Source organism: Nyctibius grandis, chromosome W, assembly GCF_013368605.1.
Source record: "Nyctibius grandis isolate bNycGra1 chromosome W, bNycGra1.pri, whole genome shotgun sequence".
NCBI lineage: Eukaryota > Metazoa > Chordata > Aves > Nyctibiiformes > Nyctibiidae > Nyctibius > Nyctibius grandis.
The window spans coordinates 3,757,582-3,777,853 of NC_090694.1; the positions used below are offsets into that span (position 1 = coordinate 3,757,582).

General features: G+C 41.8%; 1 protein-coding gene across 6 annotated transcripts in view; it reads right to left on the minus strand.

Annotated features, from left to right (window-relative positions):
* LOC137675698 (erbin-like) overlaps nt 1-20,272 on the minus strand; it is a 197,056-nt gene that overhangs the window by 58,015 nt on the left and 118,769 nt on the right. For all 6 annotated transcript variants that reach the window (XM_068421879.1, XM_068421881.1, XM_068421878.1 and 3 more), the window contains exon 7: nt 12,728-12,784. In XM_068421879.1, the coding sequence (XP_068277980.1) occupies nt 12,728-12,784 (57 nt within the window). The remainder of the gene's footprint in view (nt 1-12,727; nt 12,785-20,272) is intronic.

Here is a 20,272-nt window from a genome sequence, read left to right on the forward strand (position 1 = left end):
TTTAACACTTTTATAGTCCTTTCATTGCAACAGTTTTTAGACAGTGCCTTGATTTTTATTTGAACTGAATTTTCAGCTTAAAAATAAATACAAATTTTAAAAATAAAGAAAAAAAACCAGGTAACCAACTGTCTTCATTTAACCCACACCCAGGGCTAAAGAATAACAGTTGTTCTCTCACCCAATGCCCCTTCTCCAATTGAGAACAGGAATTGGGAAAGGAGAGAAACTCATAGGTTAAAATTTAAAAAGATTTAATAAAATAAAGAAATCAATATCAATGGTAATACAAAACACACAAAAATTATATTTAGCCTACAGAGTTGCAGCAAGTTGCTCTAGGAACAGCAATTATTGAGAATAAGAAAAGATGAGACAAGCACAAAAAAACCCCCCATCCCTCCCTTTTATAGTGAACTTGATGTTAATGATATAGAATACACCTGTGGGCCAGCCTGGGTCAACTGCCCTGGATTTAACTGCTGAGGGCCTTGATCACCATGGCTGGCCACAAACTGAAACAAAATATAACAGAGAAGTGATTCTATGAATTTTATTCCCACAAAACCAGGACGCTAACAAAATTTAAAAAGTTCAGTTTGATTTAAGTGAATTTTGATGAGGCTGAACTGAAACAAAGTCAGCTGGGGCTTTATACTGCAGTTTAAGATAAATGGATTTTTTTCTTTCAGTTCAACATGAACTCTTCTCTTTTTATTTTAATGGTTTGGTAAAAAGAAAGGAAAAAAAAAATCTCCCAAACCAATAAACTCCAAGGTCTGAGTGGTTTTTTTTTCACCCTTCCTCCTGTACACCATTTAACTCTGAGGCCAAACTGTTTACACAGCTAACACCAGATTCACAGAATCTAAGCAATAATGCTCGTCCCTCCCCACTGCCAAATTACACCAGATACACAAATTCCGCTCCAAACAAACCCAAGATCTAGGTGATCCCTCCCCTTCCCATCCTGCTAGTGCTACATCCTCAATGGCTTTAAGGCAACCCAAAGTTGCCATTCTTGCCTCAATCTTCACTGTCTTATTTACAAAAACAATCCCAAAACCCAACAAACTTACAGTTTTTCCACCAAGGGCCCTGGCCCTACCATTTGGAACCAGAATAGATCTCTGCAAATCTCTCTCAAGTATCTGCAAAATTAACGTTACGTAACTTTGACAGTATAATAAAGCAACTTTACTAATTTTATGCCACCTTTTTTTTTTGCCAAAATGTCTCTAATCTAGCAAACATAGCCACTCAACTGTAACATACACACAATGTGTTTGCAAGACCAGGGCCTCAGTTATTTTCCTCCCCTTCCCTACTGCCTGCCTAATTTATAGCACTTTCAGCTATTTTACGACAATGTTTCCTAAAACTAATCTTTCTCTGCTTTTCCATATTGTTTCTAGAGCAACTATACTTTCAGACAAAAAAAGCTTCTCATACACTGAAAAAGTTAAAGTAACAGGAAAATTCACCGCTAAAGGAAGAGGAATACATGATTGGAAACAAAAATTTACTAGATCACTGAGTTACACATATTTCTATCTCTGCCACAGCATTATGTAACCTCTTTCATAAACTGAAAAATCTGTTTCATAATTCATATTATTGAACTTGCTGTCAAATCAATCCAACACTAACAGAACAGGTAGTCTAAATTATGCCTCAGATTCTGATGTTGTAAATAGTCAACTTCACTAAGAGTAACAATACCACTTTCTTCAAGGAGCATACAATTTGAGAGGTGTGAGTGATAGGCAAGATAGGGCCCTGAATCATTGTAATTACACCTTCAAATAACTTGCTCCTTTCTAAAAAGGTTACTCTATTGACAATTAGACAAAAGACAGAAGCTTTAAAAAAAAAATAAAAAAGAAAACTTTTTATATTTGCATTAGACCATTTTTCCAAATTTCAGCTACCTATCAGATAAATGACTCTAAAATAGTCTCTGTATTCTTGCTTTCCTTTCAGTAGAAATATTTTTATTGAGCTGATTTGCATTATAATACTGCCAGTTTTGCAGTCTCTGACTGTGGATAAGCTCCAAGCAAAATGATGCATTTGGCACAAAGCAAGGTTGATTTAGTGTGTTGGCATTAATTACCCATTTTTACTACCAGTCTTTCAAGTGCTTTATGCTTTAGTGTTAAAAATTATGTGCATGTTTAATCCAGCAGGAGGGCTAGCTGATTTTGTAAAAGTTTATCCAAATACATCTCTCATTACAAATATGAAAAGTAGCAGCTATAAGTATGAAAATATTAAAAAAGAGAGAATGACAGGGAAAATATTTGTATTCTATAGCAAAAATATTAGTGCATACTGCTACATCTTATTAGCTTCAAAAAAAACCCAAACACCTTTGGATTTTCTACACTGCTGAAAGCTGTAAATCATGTTCCTTTTAAAACACATACTCAGGTTTGGGAAACTGTGTAAGTTCGAATTTCCCCATCAGCTTCTGTTCTGACATAATAGTTAAAGGCAGGCCACAGACGCCTTTGTTGGCCAGGTCAACTGCTGCACAGTTGTATTATCCTGAAAGGCAGATTCACCTCTTCTATACTATGGACACCACAATAAATTTTTCTCCCCTGTGTACATCATACGTATACAATATATTTTTCTAGTGCCTCACTGTAGCAAAATGCATATTAATATGTTTAAATTAATAAATAAAAAGTAGTCTCAAAAGCTTTAATCTCTCCTAAATGAACCACAAGAGTACCAGAATAGAATAATAAAGGTGGCAGCTCAGCATGTACTGTATTGTTGGGGCCTGGGTCGTGGAAGAACTATAGAGAGGACATACGAGTACACTGTTGTGTACGTGCTGAGGCAGCATGAGACAGCAAGAAAGCATAAGGATGTGGCTTTGCTTAGGCTCATAGCAAGTATTCAATCAGAACAGCAGAAGGGGCGCGTGGACAGAGCGTGCACAGTGCTTGCAGCCAATAGCTTAAGGCGTGACCACGAGATAAGGAAGTATGTATGCTATAAAAGAGCTGTGTTAACTGCAATAAAGTGGCTATCAGAGCATCACATTGGTGTGCTGTAGTCCGTTCCTTGCATGGACCCCAACATTGTGGTGACCCCGACGTGATCTTCGCAACGGAGAAGAAGGGTACCAGACGAAAACGCGAGGGTGGCTGCCGTGCCAGTGGAGGTGAGCCGGGCCGTTCGAGAGAGACGGGAATTGTAGGCCTACGTGACATACGGCAGGATGGGTGGTGCAGTATCTGCACTGGAAAAGGCGGCGGTAAAGTGTATTCTGCAGATAGCCGCACGAACTGAGACTGAGATAAAAAGGGAAGAAGTAGAAGCTCTGCTGGAATGGGGCCAGCGGAGGGGTTTTTTGTGATACTGATTTAGTAGTAAATCGACGGTAAGTTCGGGGAACAGCCCAGAAGGAGGTACGCTGGCTGGAGTACGGCTCAACGGGACACCCAGTGAGGTGAGCAGCCGTGGAAAAGGAGATGGGCCAAAATATCTCTAAAGAAGAAAGTGCGATAGTAAGGCTTCTCCGACATATCCTCTCTGAGAGAGGGGTAAAATACGATGAGCATTTGCTCCGGAGACTATTGATGTAAATAATTGGTGTAAATAATTGTAAATAATGGTGTAAAAAGAATAATTTGCCAGCTACGGCGCAGACTGCTTTCAAAGTTAGTACGTGGCAAAGCACTAGAACTTCTCTGTTTGAGGCTGCCTCAAGGGGAGACAAGATCGCCACTGCGTCGTTGACAACGTGGAGATTAGTTATAGACTCGGTGGAGCAATTGAAGGCGGACAGAGAGGCAAAGGCGGCAGCTGAGGCGGCTACAGCTCCTTCCACAGTGACTTTGCCCACCGGGCCGCTAGAGCTCCCCCCTCCCCGACCCTCCGCGCTGCCAGAGCCCCCCCCACTGCCCACGGAACAGCAGCGGAACATTGATCCTTCTACCATCCCGTTACCCGAATCTGAGGCTGATACACCCTTAATAGACCTTTCTGAAGAGGTGGAAGCGGGACATAATTGCTGCAGAGCCCGAGGGTCGGGAAAGTCAGGCGGTAGCGTGGAGGAGTTATTCATGCTGCAGCCAGTCCAGGTTACTGTGCCTGGCCCGGACCCAGCCAGGTTCTGGAGAAAATTAAGAGAGCACGCACTTGCGGATGGTGATTTCAGAGCTGTGGCTGCTATGGGTGGCGGGGTATTGGCTTGCCCGGTATATCGAGGGGATGGAAGCAGCCCACCAGAATGGGAGCCATTCAACTGGGGAGTGATTTGCCTTAGACAAACAAACACAAAACGGGGCTGCTAAAGAAGTGTTGTTGTTACAGTTAGCGAAGGACAACGCAAACGAGGACTGCAGGAAAGTTATTGCAGGGATGGCAAACCGTAACCCCACCTTAACTGAACTAATGGATGCTTGTGGGAAAGTAGGAACCACTACATTTCAGATGGAGCAGTTAAGGTAGCTCATCATTGTTATACATGTGGGCAAGAAGATCACTTTAAGAAAAACTGCCTTAAGAAGTCGAAGCTGAGTAGGGGAGGTAACTCTGTTTTGATGTGTCATCGCTGTGGGAAGCTGGGGCATTTTGTGAAGCAGTGCAGGTCTAAGTATAATGCTCAAGGTCAGCTGATAACAAGCAGCTGCAGAGTGCAGGGAAACTGGAGAAAGAACGCGGGAGGGAACTGTATGCTGACACAAATGAATCTTCCCAACCATTTCCAGGCCTAAGCAGTCAACTCGCAGCCCGAACCGCAAGGAGCACCGGACTGGATGTTACCACAGCAACCGCAATCACAATAGAGAATAGCAGAGAGCATAAGGTACCAATGAATGCCGTGGGACCCATTGGAAAGGGGTTAAGTGCACTATTACTCGGATGTCCTAGTGTAACCTTGCAAGGTCTATTTGTTTTACCAGGAGTTATTGATGCAGACTATACATTTCGGTTATTGACCTGAAAGATTGTTTTTTTCACCATCCCTTTACATGAAATTGACAAATGCTAATTTTCTTTTTCAATACCTAGTAGGAACAACATGGCGCCTTGTCAACAATATCAGTGGACGGTATTACCGCAAGGCATGAAAAACAGTCCCACAATATGTCAATGGTATGCGGCAGAAAAAGGTATATCCTGTAGATTTAGAGACACCAGTAAGTTTATATGTAGCCATTGCCAACTATCATCCCATGGGATTACTGGGCCAGTGGAATGAGCGCTGGCAGGATCCGCTACACGTTCTAGAGTGGCTGTTTTTATCCGTTCAACCACAAAAAGCAGTGAGCACTCAGACTGAGCTGATATAGAAAATAATCATGAAAGGACGCACATGATGCGTTCAACTCACGGGCCGAGACCCCAGTCAACTGATAATTCCCATTGAACACGATTATGTAAGCTGGTGTATGGCAAACAGTTTACCATTTCAATTGGCCCTGGAAGGATTTGAAGGGCAGGTATCTTATCATCTTCCCAGTCACAAATTATTACAAGCTCATTCAGAGTTACAAGTGATTCAAAAGCCGCTGGCAGCGGATAGCCCTGTACAAGGCCCTACGGTCTTTACTGACGGCTCTGGAAAATCGGGAAAAGCAGTAGTTACCTGGTATGACGGAAGGCAATGGCAGGAATTGGTGCATTTAGTACAGGGATCACCTCAAATGGTTGAACTTAGTGCTGCCATTGTTGCTTTTAAAACATTTTCGCATTGTGCTCTAAACATTGTTACGGACTCTGCTTATGTAGCAGATATTGCGCAGCGTGTTGATCGTGCGCTACTCAAAGAGGTAAACTCAACAATTATTTTCGTTGCTAAAAATGCTATGGACTGTAGTGAACCAACGTATGCATAGGTATTATAGCTTGCATATTCGCAGCCACACCGGTCTGCCAGGATTCATATGTGAAGGGAATGCACATGCCAACGCCCTCGCAGCCCCTGCTTGGACCCCTCCAGTGCCACACCTAGTTCATCAAGCGTTTCTGTCTCACCATTTTTTTCACCAAGGGGCTCGGGCGTTAGTCCGTCAATTCAAGATCTCTTTTGCAGACACAAAATCTATCACCGCCACTTGTCCGGAGTGTCAACGCCTAGGACCCGGACTGGTGTTTCCATGCGGGGTTATCCCGTGCGGCTGCCAAGCCTTGGATCTGTGGCAAACGGACATAACACACATACTACAGGCCAGGCCATTGTGGAACGAGTGCACCACACTCTGAAGCAACTTCTTGGGAAAAAGAAAAAAAAAAAAAAAAAAGGGAATGAGCTCTGAGACCCCGCATGCTCGCCTATGAAAGGCTGTGTACACATTGGATCATTTAACTGTGCCAGCCGGGAAAGAGTGTCCTGTAATTATCTCTCATTTTTGTCTTTGCAGGGAGGCGATCCTCTTGTCAGGGCAAAGGTTTTAGCACGCGACCTGCAAACGGGAAGGTGGACAGGCCCGTGGGATTTAATTACCTGGGGACGTGGGTATGCTTGTGTCTCCACAGGTGCAGGGCCACGGTGGTTTCCCACCAGCTGTGTTAAGCCTGCTTTGGATCCTGGAGCTGACAAGAGGACACCAGCCGATAGTCCTTCCACCGACACCATGGAAGGGGAGTCACAACATTTGGGTGACTCTGATGAGGAGCCTGAACCAGATGCAGTTTTGTGCCTCCTTAGCTCAGCCTGAACAACCCTTTCATACATGTCTAGTGGGGGTCCCCTTAAAGGGATCTGAAAGCAAAAATTACCAAAGGGTTTATTCCTAATTTGTGGGGATAGGGCTTGGCCAAGGTTGCCCAGTAAGAAGGTGGGAGGTTCGTGTACCATAAGCAAATTAAGTCTACTAATGCGTACGCAAAAAGTCATACTAACCATACTAACCTACATAAGGACAGGTAAAAAAGAAGTGTCACTACCATAGGGATAGAATGTAACGATGCTGCCCAAGGGTTAACACAACTGCGAAATTTAGCTTGCTGGGTTGCAAAAAGAGCTAACCAAACATCTAGAATTTTAGAAGCATTAGCCAATGATGTAGATAGTATCCGACATGCTACCTTGCAAAATAGAGCTGCTATAGACTTTTTATTATTAGCGCATGGTCATGGATGTCAGGATTTTGATGGGATGTGTTGTATGGATCTGAATGATCACTCTAAGTCGATTCACAAGCAGATCAAGGAGCTCATGGATGCCACACAGAAAATACGGGAACAGCATGGGTTCCTGGATGACTGGTTGGGTAATCTGGGAATTGGAGGATGGCTAGCCAGCCTAGTGAAAGGCTTGGCACAAGTATTACTGTTCATCTTTGTCTTGGCACTCTTTATACCCTGTATCATCAGGTGTTTGCAAGGAATGATATCAAGAACCGTTGCCATTGTATTTAAGAAAAAAGGGGGAGATGTTGGGGCCTGGGTCATGGAAGAACTATAGAGAGGACATACGAGTACACTGTTGTGTACGTGCTGAGGCAGCATGAGACAGCAAGAAAGTATAAGGATGTGGCTTTGCTTAGGCTCATAGCAAGTATTCAATCAGAACAGCAGAAGAGGCGCGTGGACAGAGCGTGCACAGTGCTTGCAGCCAATAGCTTAAGGCGTGATCGCGAGATAAGGAAGTATGTATGCTATAAAAGAGCTGTGTTAACTGCAATAAAGTGGCTATCAGAGCATCACATTGGTGTGCTGTAGTCCGTTCCTCGCATGGACCCCAACACTGTATGTAGATCATTATGGAGATGCTGCAGAGGACGTAATCATGATAGCTGCTGTTTAGTTTTTCAGCCAGGATGAAACCCTGAAAACACTGAAGTCAACAAAAAAATTCCCAGCAACTTGAACAGAAGTGTTTGGCTTAAATATATTACAGCATTTGTTTAAGTGTATCTTATCACTACAAGAGACCTCCATAAACTGCTCTTTTTAAAATAGCGCATGTAATTCATGCTATTAGTGTTAATTATGGCAATTAAGGTCAGAGTAATTTTATAAACAAAATCTATATTAGCTATAAGTTTTAATTATAGATATTGTTCCTCAGTTGGGAGTAACTTAATTTACAGAGCTACTACCCCAAATTACGTCCTCTAATTTTTTCTACTGAAAATTAGCAATAGCAGAAAGAGCAAAGAAGGACAGAGAGTATTTATATCACATGAATGAGTAGAATGTTTCACACGTGGAAGATTTAAATTCACGCTTTCTGATGCTATACATTTCATTCCAGATGCAAGTTTTGGCATTTTTATACAGCAGACACCACAGTACAGTATCTAGGCACACAAAAAGGGAATTCCAATGGAACACACCCTTGTTCACGTCTTAGGCACATAGTTAGCTAGAGTCCCTAGAAAAGCTGGCTGTTGTACTTAAAGGGCTGGCAACTCACACTTCAGTCTACTGCATGCAAGTCTCTGCTAGCATATGAGCTGGACAGAATGAATATTCATTTCTTAGTGCCTTCTCTTCTCCACCAAAACATCTGAAACCAGTACCTCTCTTTACCAGTGTCTGTTGCCAGAGAAGGACTCCTTTCATTGCACACCACAACATATTCAGGACTCTACAGCTAGTTATTCACATCCCATCTTTGGAATCTCTGTTTCTCTCTTCATTGACCTTTTATACCTCTGTTAACCCACTTAGACCTCCAGGGTCCAAGTTAGAAAATTCAGAGCATTGCTCTAGCTCATAGAAACAGCAGGAACTGCAACACTGTCAACCTGGGTTTGTTTGAAGAAGTGAATGAGAGTCGCAAGACAGGGCTTAGAAAGGTGCTAGATTTTAAGAGATAAGTACAATTGCATTTCCTGTTAAAACAAATACTATAACAGTTTACATAACTGTAGAGGGGTTTTTGGAGGAGAATGGTCATGTAATGAGCCAGAAGTATGAGAGTATGGAGTGAAGGCCTAGCTGCGTGAGAAGATTCATGTAGCTAGTGTCAACAAGCTGACCTTGGAGAGATGAGGAAAAACAGTAGCTGAGCAAACAAGAATTGAGGGAGTAGCCAGTGGGAGCCGAACACGGAGGAGAAGAAACAAGAACTGATGGAGCCAATTAAGAAAAGACCAGTGGCAGAGCAGTGACCAATCAACACATCAAAGAAGAGTATGTTTAGTAATATTAACCAGTAGCAATGCACATGCTTACAGCCAGGGAAAGTACAAAATGTATAAAAGGGACAGCTTATGCTTAATAAAGCGTCTTCACTTTGATTCACATTGGATTTTGTGGAGGCGTGTTCCTTCTCCTCACATAACTATTTTACAATTACAGAAAACACAGCTGACTAATATGCTTCCATTATGTTAAACAAGCCTTTTGCATTATAGAATACATACTGCGTAACAGACTATGCAACACAGTAAGGAGTTTTTACTTTCTTCAGCAGTGAAGTATATTAAACAGAAAAAAATTTGTTCACATCACGTGAATCACATTCCCTCAGTCATTCTGAGCAAGCATCTCAAACTCCATATTTGATTTAGAGATAATGCCTAAGTTTCAGGCACTCGGCCATCAGAATGGTACCCAGACAGGCATCTGGGAACCAATACAATGCTGTGTGCAAAAAGCATCAGACACCTCAGAATGATCATCCTGAAGTGCCCACATGCTGACTTAAAAGCTTGACAGGTAGATCAGAAATCCAGAGCTGGAGAGGGACAGAAAAAAATCAGAAATCTTTGAATAGGCAAATGTCTGAATAGGAAGACCAGTGAGTCTGAAGAGAGATATAATTTCAGCAGTATGAAGGGAAAGTTCCTTGTGAGAACTTAGTCCAGTTACTTAGTGTCCTGGTTTCACTGGGATTTGGTTTCAGTTTGTGGCCAGCCATGATATTTGCTGGGAGGCCTACTCAGCCAGCCATCCTCAGTCCAGGAGGTTCCTCCAGTGCATTGATGATAACTTTCTGATGCAAATGGTGGATGAGCCAACTAGGAGAGGAGCGCTGCTGGATCTTATCCTCACTAACAAGGAGGGTCTGGTTGAAGAGGTGAAGGTTGAGGGCAGCCTTGGTTGTAGTGACCATGAGATGGTAGAGTTCAGGATCTCATGTGGCAGGAACAGAATAGGTAGCAGAATCACAACCCTGGACTTCAGGAGGGCCAACTTTGGCCTTTTCAAGCAATTGCTAGGGGAAATCCCATGGGACAGGGTACTAGAAGGTAAGGGGGCCCAAGATAGTTGGTTAGCATTCAAGGACTGCTTCTTCCGAGCTCAAGATCAGAGCATCCCAGCAGGTAGGAAGTCAAGGAAGGGTACCAGGAGACCTGCATGGTTAAACAGGGAACTGCTGGGCAAACTCAAGTGGAAGAAGAGGGTGTACAGATCATGGAAGGAGGGGCTGGCCACTTGGGAGGAATATAAGTCTGTTGTCAGAGGATGTAGGGAGGCAACTAGGAAAGCTAAGGCCTCCTTGGAATTAAACCTTGCAAGAGAGGTCAAGGACAACAGAAAGGGCTTCTTCAAATACATTGCAGGTAAAACCAACACTAGAGGCAATGTAGGCCCACTGATGAATGAGGTGGGGGCCCTGGAGACAGAGGATAAAAAGAAGGCGGAGTTACTGAATGCCTTCTTTGCCTCTGTCTATACTGCTGGAGGCTGTCCTGAGGAGCCCCGGACCCCTGAGGCCCCAGAAGAAGTCAGGATAGAGGAGGAATCTGTCTTGGTAGATGAGGGATGGGTCAGGGACCAATTAAGCAACCTGGACGTCCATAAATCCATGGGCCCTGATGGGATGCACCCGCGGGTGCTGAGGGAGCTGGCAGAAGTCATTGCTAGGCCACTCTCCATCATCTTTGCTAAGTCGTGGGCAACGGGAGAGGTGCCTGAGGACTGGAGGAAAGCGAATGTCACTCCAGTCTTCAAAAAGGGCAAGAAGGAGGACCCGGGTAACTATAGACCGGTCAGCCTCACCTCCATCCCCGGAAAGGGGATGGAACAACTTGTTCTTGATGCTGTCTCTAGGCACATCAAGGATAGGGGGATCATTAGGGGCAGTCAACATGGCTTCACCAAGGGGAAGTCATGCTTAACCAACTTGATAGCCTTTTATGAGGACGTAACCCGGTGGACAGATGATGGTAAAGCTGTGGATGTGGTCTATCTTGATTTCAGTAAAGCGTTTGACACGGTCTCCCACAGCATCCTCGCAGCTAAACTGAGGAAGTGTGGTCTGGATGATCGGGTAGTGAGGTGGATTGGGAACTGGCTGAAGGAAAGAAGCCAGAGAGTGGTGGTCAATGGGACAGAGTCCAGGTGGAGGCCTGTGTCTAGCGGAATCCCTCAAGGGTCGGTACTGGGACCAGTTCTATTCAATATATTCATTAATGACTTGGATGAGGGAATAGAGTGCACTGTCAGCAAGTTCGCTGATGACACAAAACTGGGAGGAGTGGCTGACACAACGGAAGGCTGTGCAGCCATTCAGAGGGACCTAGACAGGCTGGAGAGTTGGGCGGGGAGAAATTTAATGAAATATAACAAGGGCAAGTGTCGAGTCCTGCATCTGGGCAAGAACAACCCCATGTACCAGTACAAGTTGGGGGCAGACCTGTTGGAGAGCAGCGTAGGGGAAAGGGACCTGGGGGTCCTAGTGGACAACAGGATGACCATGAGCCAGCAGTGTGCCCTTGTGGCCAAGAAGGCCAATGGCATCCTGGGGTGTATTAGAAGGGGTGTGGTTAGCAGGTCAAGAGAGGTTCTCCTCCCCCTCTACTCTGCCCTGGTGAGGCCACATCTGGAATATTGTGTGCAGTTCTGGGCCCCTCAGTTCAAGAAGGACAGGGAACTGCTAGAGAGAGTCCAGCGCAGAGCCACGAAGATGATTAAGGGAGTGGAACATCTCCCTTATGGGGAGAGGCTGAGGGAGCTGGGTCTCTTTAGCTTAGAGGAGACTGAGGGGTGACCTCATTAATGTTTATAAATATGTAAAGGGCAAGTGTCATGAGGATGGAGCCAGGCTCTTCTCAGTGACATCCCTTGACAGGACAAGGGGCAATGGGTGCAAGCTGGAACACAGGAGGTTCCACATAAATATGAGGAAAAACTTCTTTACGGTGAGGGTGACCGAACACTGGAACAGGCTGCCCAGAGAGGTTGTGGAGTCTCCTTCTCTGGAGACATTCAAAACCCGCCTGGACGCGTTACTGTGTGATATGGTCTAGGCAATCCTGCTCCGGCAGGGGGATTGGACTAGATGATCTTTTGAGGTCCCTTCCAATCCCTAACATTCTGTGATTCTGTGATATGGTGATCAAGGCCCTCAGCAGTTAAATCCAGGGCAGCTGACCCTGGCTGGCCCACAGGTGTATTCTATAGCATTGACATCAAGCTCACTATAAAAGAGAGGGTTTGGAAGGAAGAGGTGGGGCTTTTTCTCTCTCCTTTGTCTGTTCTGATTTCTGGAGTAACTTGCTAGTGATTTGTGGATGAGTTTTTTTTTGTCTGTTTTGTGTTGTCATTTATATTGATTTTCTTCATTAAATCTGGTGAACTTCATCCCATGAGTCTCCCTCTCTTTTTCCCCATTCCCTTCCTCATTTGGGGAAGGGACATTAGGTAAGAGAAAAAATGCTGTTGTTTAGCCCTGGGTGCAGGCTAAATGAAGACCCTTAGCTATGTATTTTAAGTTGTGATCTACTTTTTGATATGTGCTACATTATTAGTATAACTACAGAAAAAAACCCTCCAAAGTATTTTAAATTTCATACATACTTACTTTGGCAATATCTTTAACTGGTTTTCTCTAAGTTCCAATATCTGGAGTTTAGTTAATCTGTAACAGAAAGGCATAACAAATTATCACAATATACTGCATTTTATGACAAAAGCAATCTCAGAACTTCTTTACATAGCTAAATTTCAAAAAAAAAATCTAAAAGTTTGAAATATTTTTTTTGTGTAAGAATGCAAATATGTTTTGTGCAGAAATCTGCATGTTATTTTAAATTCATGTATTCACTGGGGTTTGGTTTTGGTAAAACAGCAAACAAACTGGATCTTGCCTGCTTTTCTGCATCTGCTTGAGCACAGTTGTTTTCTTTCATCCCATAGATTTTAAAGCACTTCATTGGATTCATTATGGGTATGTGTTATCATCATGTACAGAAGTACACAGGAAGTAAAAGAAGAAAGGCAGGATCAGTCTGCACAAGTTACATTGCATATATTAAAAATTCAGCATATTATCAAACTATTTAATATAAAAAGACTCATCATGGGAATACCTGTGGTATTCCACAGGGTAAAAGCAACCTTTAAATGAGGGATTGGACTGGGCTGCTGGCAGCCCTGACCTTGAAGGAATGGAGCTATGTCCTTGAAATGGTTAAACCTGAGAGTGAAGAGGAATTTAGCAAGAAAACAGGATGTGAGAAAAACAAGATAGAGTGACATTGCAGCTGCCAACCATGGCTGGCAAGTGATGGCCAATCAGAGGTTGTGGTCGGGCACATGAACGACGAGTGCAACCAATCATAAAGCTAGCCAGCTAGAGGGGGAAGGTATAAAAAAATGGAGTAAAATAAACGCAGGTGCTTTTTGTGCCCTGCTTTTTACTATCCTTCTGTCTCCTGTCTTTATTTGACTGCTGTGACAAATATAAGGACATTTAAATTCATCTTATATTGCCTTTCATATTCTCTTTCTAGTCAGCTGCTTAATCTATTTTGATATTTCTCTTAGAAGGCAGTTTGACCGACCTTTCAGGAAATCCCTGGTTGCAAGATAAATAAGCTCTAGATCCCAAACTCAACTGCTTGGCCAAGATAAGTTCAAAGCAGTCTTGACGTTCAAGCAATGTACTGTCCCCAGTGGAATTTTTTGCATTAGGACAGAACCGACAAGACTATCTCTTTGTTAAATGAAATGCAGAAACAGTTTGGTTTAAATATAGACAGGGTTGTAAAAAGAAGAGTTCTACATGTGACCCACCAACAGCTCTGATGATACAACACAAAATAGGTCATTACACTCCCTGACTTAAAATGGAGTTTAGTGAACAGATCAATCTTTCCTGAAGATGCTCAAATGATTATGTTGTAAGGACACAGACAAAAACCTTAATTCTGATTAAGTAGTAAGAGCTATACTTAAAGTAAAAATAGAAAGCCTGAAAACAGTATTTTTCCGCAAGACATTTGCTCATTTTTAGATGCATTTGAAAGTAGCAATCTGCCACACCTATGAATAACCTAAGAATATAACAGTCACCTTGAAATAGAGCAGAGGTCAACCTAGCCCAGCATTGCAAGCAGTACTTACCATCTGGTAGCAACTGCTGGAGGGAAACCTCCTCCCCCCAGCTTCCCAAAGAAAAAACAACTCTGTAACAATGCTCAAAGAATACCCTAATAAAAACCCAGTTCATGGTAATATCACTGCTGTCAATCTAGGATATTACTGGAAAGGACTTCCTAGTCTTCTTACCCTACCTGCATCCTAAGATATGAATCTATGACAAAACAAAATTTGTTTGTTGAAGCACTTTCAGATTTGAACGGTCATTTTGTGCTTGGACTTCTGAACCCAAGAACTGGATTATAAAGGGGCAAGTCTCACACTTCAAGTGAATAACTGCCTTAGGAGTATTATTCAACTGGTGTAATGGTCTCAACAAAATTATTGTTGCAGGACTGTTATTTTATGTAACCAACTTAGCTTGCTTTTAAAATGTAGCTCAACTTTTATTTAAAACACAATCTCTACATGAACACTTTGCCAGGATAAGACCAATATTCTTCCTAAATCTGATTTCTTTAACTATACAATCTGTAAAATTGTAGAAGAAATATATAGCAGGTATATGTAGAAAATCACTGTTCAACAGCAGTCATTCCTTAGAAAGCTAAAAATATTTCAGAGATGTTCTTTATTTTTCACCTCCCTTGCAAGTTTTGCTAATGCAGAAATATTTTTTTTTTAAATCATAACTAAAATATAAAGGCAAGAGGACTGAAATACATGCATCCTATAGCAGGTCGCATTTTGCAAAAGTTTCAGCAAAATTGCACATATTTAAATTAAGTCCCAAATTTTATCATCATTGTACATTTATGTAAGAAGATATCCCAAAGTAGATACTACTAAAAATATCTACTACTGCAAACACTACTGGCAAACTGTTGAGAAACAAGATTAAAAGTAAATTCATTGCAACATCACAGTAAAAAGTCTCTGGAAGCAATATCTCACTATAGACAACATTCTCAAAGTTTATAAAATTACACTGAAGATAAACTCCTTGCTTATCTTAAACACCCATCAGTAAATAATGTTTCCCTTTTAAAGCCCTGTCTCAACATTATCATGCAGTGAGCTTCAAGTTCAGAATGCTCTGCTTATATATTTGTATATTTAAATGCAAATATACATAATGTATTTAGATACAACAGATATGGTTTTCTTAGGTAAGCACAAGCAATTCTCAGACTTCTGTGCACTGGCATAAAGGCTAATTCTAGGATCTGGGCCAATATTAATGCATTCAAATTAGAATTTGGGAGTGGAGGAAAAAAAACACACTTTATCACCTCAGAATTCCAAAGGAACTGGCACATTTAATCAGAAGTCTGGTGATTTTTAAGAAGTCTAACGTGTTGGACTGGTACAACATCACTGAAGGACAGCAAGTATGTAATGCTCATAAAGAAGGGGAAAAAAAGATTGGATAACCTTGACCTCAATATTATGCAAAGCTTTAGCACAAATTTTGAAGGAGAGAAGAAAACATGGAAGTAAAATGTAATAATATGCTGCAAGATTATACTAAAAGTAGTTTGCATTACACAAAGTTTTCTTTCCTAATCATCAGGCTGAATATTACTGACAGAGGTGCTCAAAGACCCATTTTGGGACTATCCTATTCAATATTTTTTAACAGCAATCTTAAAGGATAGGAAAAATGTTTAAGTTTGCTGATGCCACAAAAGACAGTCACAGATGATACAGTGAATTATTAGGACACTGTAGGGGAAAAATCTGTACAACCTTAAGGACTGAAAAAAATAGAAAAAGGACAAGATGCCACAGTACTAAGTCAAGAACTTATGATTTCCTTGTAGAGTCATCAGTCATTTCTAACTGAGCTGTCCAATACATTAGTCAATCATGTGGGAAATGATACTAGGCAGCTGCAAAAGGTTAGTGGAACACTAGATTGTAACCGCAGGCATTTCCAAGAAAAACAAGATAAACATGACATTGTACAAGCCATGAAGAGATCACAATTTGAATTCTAAATATAGCTACATACGCTGTCATCCTCTGTCAAAAAAAAAAAAAATTCAAACTGAAACTAGTTCCAAGATCTATAAATATAATCAGGCATAAAGGAAAACCTGCCATACCAGAGAAAAACAGAATTTTGTGTAGTCTAACAAATTAAAAGAGGGATATGGGAACACTATAAAACCAGCAGGTGAGAGAATGGGGGACACCATTTATGAGGACAGCAATTAAACTGTGAAAAAAATGAGTATAAACAGTCAGAGAGAAACTGATGTGGGAAACCAGGTTTCTAACCTGAACTGGTGGAACAGACACCCTGACACATGGAGCAGAAAAATCTAGCTACCTTTAATATGGTATTGGCTTAGTTTTTAAGAGGCATTATTGCCTATAGTTGCCACTAAGAGCAAGCAACAGAACTCAGTTACTTCATGTGTTCCCATGTAATGAAGAGTAATAGCAGTAAAGCCATATACAAAACAACTGATGCACCAAATTGGAAGAACTTGAAGGCTTCCCTGTATGGGAATAACTAACAATGCTCTAAATATGTCAAAAGCTTCTACCAGAGCTTTTTCTCATATTCCAAAGTACAAGTTGCATATCAGACCATTTGCATTAGCTAGTGTTTATATCTAGCTGTAAAGCTGTGGGGTGGCAGAGCAGTCTGATCACTTACAAAACAGAAGTAATCAACGTCAAAGGGATCTGAACCTTACTTTGAAATGACATGTTAAAAAATTCATTATTTTCTAATTTATTTGATCTAAACATTATCTTACTATAGAATAATATTTATTCTGTGCAATACTGTGCAATTAAGCAGGTAAACATATAAATACTTTGAATTCATTTAAAAACAACTGATGAGAAAAGTCTTAATTTGAGTTTCATTCTTCTGGCTACAAGCTAGGACGCTGCAAGTCACTCTTTATATTTTAAAAACCAAGGCGTTAAAAACCAAGAAGAGGACAGCTGAGGAAGACCATCAGCCTGCAGACAGCTGTGCTTTACTTAAAGAACAGAGGATTTGCTTGGGAACGCTGCATTGAGAATAGTTCTTGCTTGCTTTTATGATACAGGAACCATGACCAGTTCACAGGGCCCTTTGAGGCATGAAACAAGTAAACATGTGCTGAAGGTCACATTCTGAACACAGAACTGACAACAAAGTTACCAGGAGTTATTGATTCAGATTATATGGGCCAAATTAAAATCATGTTATGGACATCAGAACCACCTTGTTTTATACCTAAAGGTCAGTGTGTGGCGCAGTTGCTATTGATACCATATACTGTGCCGGCGGCTAATCCACATCCACGAGGCACAGGAGGATTTGGCAGTACTAACACACCACAGGTGTTGTGGAATCAAAAGGTAACTAATGATCGGCCTATGCTCACAATAAAAATTGATGGACGGTTATTCACAGGTCTGTTAGATACCGGAGCAGACGTGTCCATCATCAGCAAAAATGACTGGCCGTCAGATTGGCCTCTTAAACAAGTATCTGCTGCTGTGAAGGGAGTAGGAGGGTTGCAAATCCCATTGCAAAGTGCACATACTCTGTGTGTGGTGGGCCCTGAAGGAAAAACAGCAACCTTAGTTCCTTTTGTTCTTTCAGTTCCTTTTACATTGTGGGGACATGATCTTTTAGCTCAGTGGGGAATTGCATTGTCAGCTATGATGGCGCATTTAACCCAAGGGTCACTGATCTCTTACCCCGGCTCAAACTGACTTGGCTAACAACAAAACCGGTTTGGGTAAATCAGTGGCCCCTTAACGGGGAAAAACAAAAATGGGCAGAGGAATTAGTAAACGAACAATTAAGGGCTGGACATATCGTACCCTCAACTAGTCCTTGGAATACCCCTATATTTGTGATACCAAAGAAATCTGGCAAATGGCGATTATTGCAGGATCTTAGAGCTGTCAATGCAGTAATGCAGCCTATGGGAGCTTTACAGCCAGGTACACCCAGTCCAGCAATGATCCCTTCTGATTGGCAGTTATATATAATTGATTTGAAGGACTGCTTTTTTACTATACCTCTCCATCCTGATGATCAGCCATATTTTGCTTTTTCTGTACCTTCCATTAATAATCAGGCACCTATGAAAAGGTACCAATGGACGGTTCTCCCACAGGGCATGATGAACAGTCCCACAATTTGTCAGTTAGTGGTCTCTGCTGCAATAGAGCCGACTCGAAGTGTTTTTAAACAGTCTCTTATTTCCCATTATATGGATGACATTCTCATTGCAGCTTTGACACAGACAGAACTGATGAAAACTGTAAATCGTCTAAAAGACTCTTTACAACAATTTGGGCTTCACATTTCCCCAGGAAAAAATACAGACAGAACAGCCCTGGAAGTATTTGGGATGGGTGCTGTTTACCAGAACCTTATGACCACAAAAACTTCGTTTGGTAAACAATATCTCTACATTAAATGATTTGCAGCAACTACTAGGGACAATTAATTGGATTCGTCCTATGCTGGGAATCTCTACTGAAAAACTAAGTACCCTGTTTAACACCTTGAAGGGGGATTCAGATTTAACTTCACCTCGAATCCTTCCTGAGAAGGCAAAACAGGAATTGGCATTAGTAATTCAAAAACTCCCAACTTCCCAAGCAGGACGTATAATCTTACATTTGCCTCTTCTATTTTTTGTGATTCACACAAAATTCCAGCCTTATGGGCTATTTGCACAATTGACAGAATCACAGCAATTAGTTACCCTGGAATGGATTTTCTTATCACACACCTTTACAAAAACAATTATGACCCCTTTGGAGATGGTCATTATGGTGATTCAGAAAGGACAGTTCAGGATACAGCAGCTGACAGGTCGAGACCCTGACATTATTTACCTACCCCTTCATAAGGAAACCCACATTACTCTGATGAGGGACAGCCTTGAATTTCAGGCTGCTCTGGCTGATTATTTGAATGATATCCGTTTTACTTTGCCACAGAAAAAAATCTTGCAAGCCTTACCTTCCCTCTGTTTACAGCCACAGAGGGTGATGGTGCCTCACCCTATACCAAATGCAAAAACTGTTTTTACAGACGGCTCAGGTAAAACAAAGAAGGCCGTAGTGGCCTGGAAAGAAAAGGCACAATGGCAACACACATCAATTACTGTGGAAGCGTCCACTCAGATTGTTGAATTGTCTGCAATACATTTAGCTCTGACATCGTTTGCAAGCAAACCTATTAATATTGTATCAGATTCACTATATGCTGTTGGCGCTATTAACCGCTTAGAAGCTGCATTTATCAAAGAAATTAGCAATCAAGAGCTGTATAAACTTTTCCTTGCTATTGCAACTCTGCTTCAGCAACGACAGCATCCTTGCTTTATTGTCCATATTCGGTCTCACACTCGCTTGCCAGGACCTCTGGTAGAAGGGAATGCAGTAGCTGATAAGTACACTGTTTTGCCCATAACATCATCCTCCCTTATTCAACGATTTCAACATGCACAATTATCTCACTCCTTTTTCCATCAAAATGCTCGCAGTTTACAGAAAGAATTTGCTCTCACAAAAACGCAGGCCCGTGATATTATTCGGGCATGTAACAATTGTCAATTATATAATACTGCAATTTATCATGATGGTGTAAATGTCAGGGGACTGAAGGCTAATGAAATTTGGCAAACAGATGTTACACATTATCCACCTTTTGGCAGGCAAAAGTATGTTCACATTACTGTGGATACCTTTTCTGGTTATGTTGTTGCTTCTGCAGCTACAGGGGAACTGACTCAGGATGTTAAGAAACATTGGACAAGGTGCTTTGCACTTATGGGCCTCCCCAAACAAATAAAAACAGACAATGGACCTGCCTATGTATCTCAAGCAGCGGCCTTATTCCTACAACAGTGGGGTGTGTCTCACGTTACAGGTATCCCGCACACCCCCACCGGACACACCAAAACTTGAAACACATGTTACAAAAACAAAAAAGGGGGAGTGTAGCCACAGCTCCTCAAGAACAATTAGATATGGCTGTGTTCACTTTAAA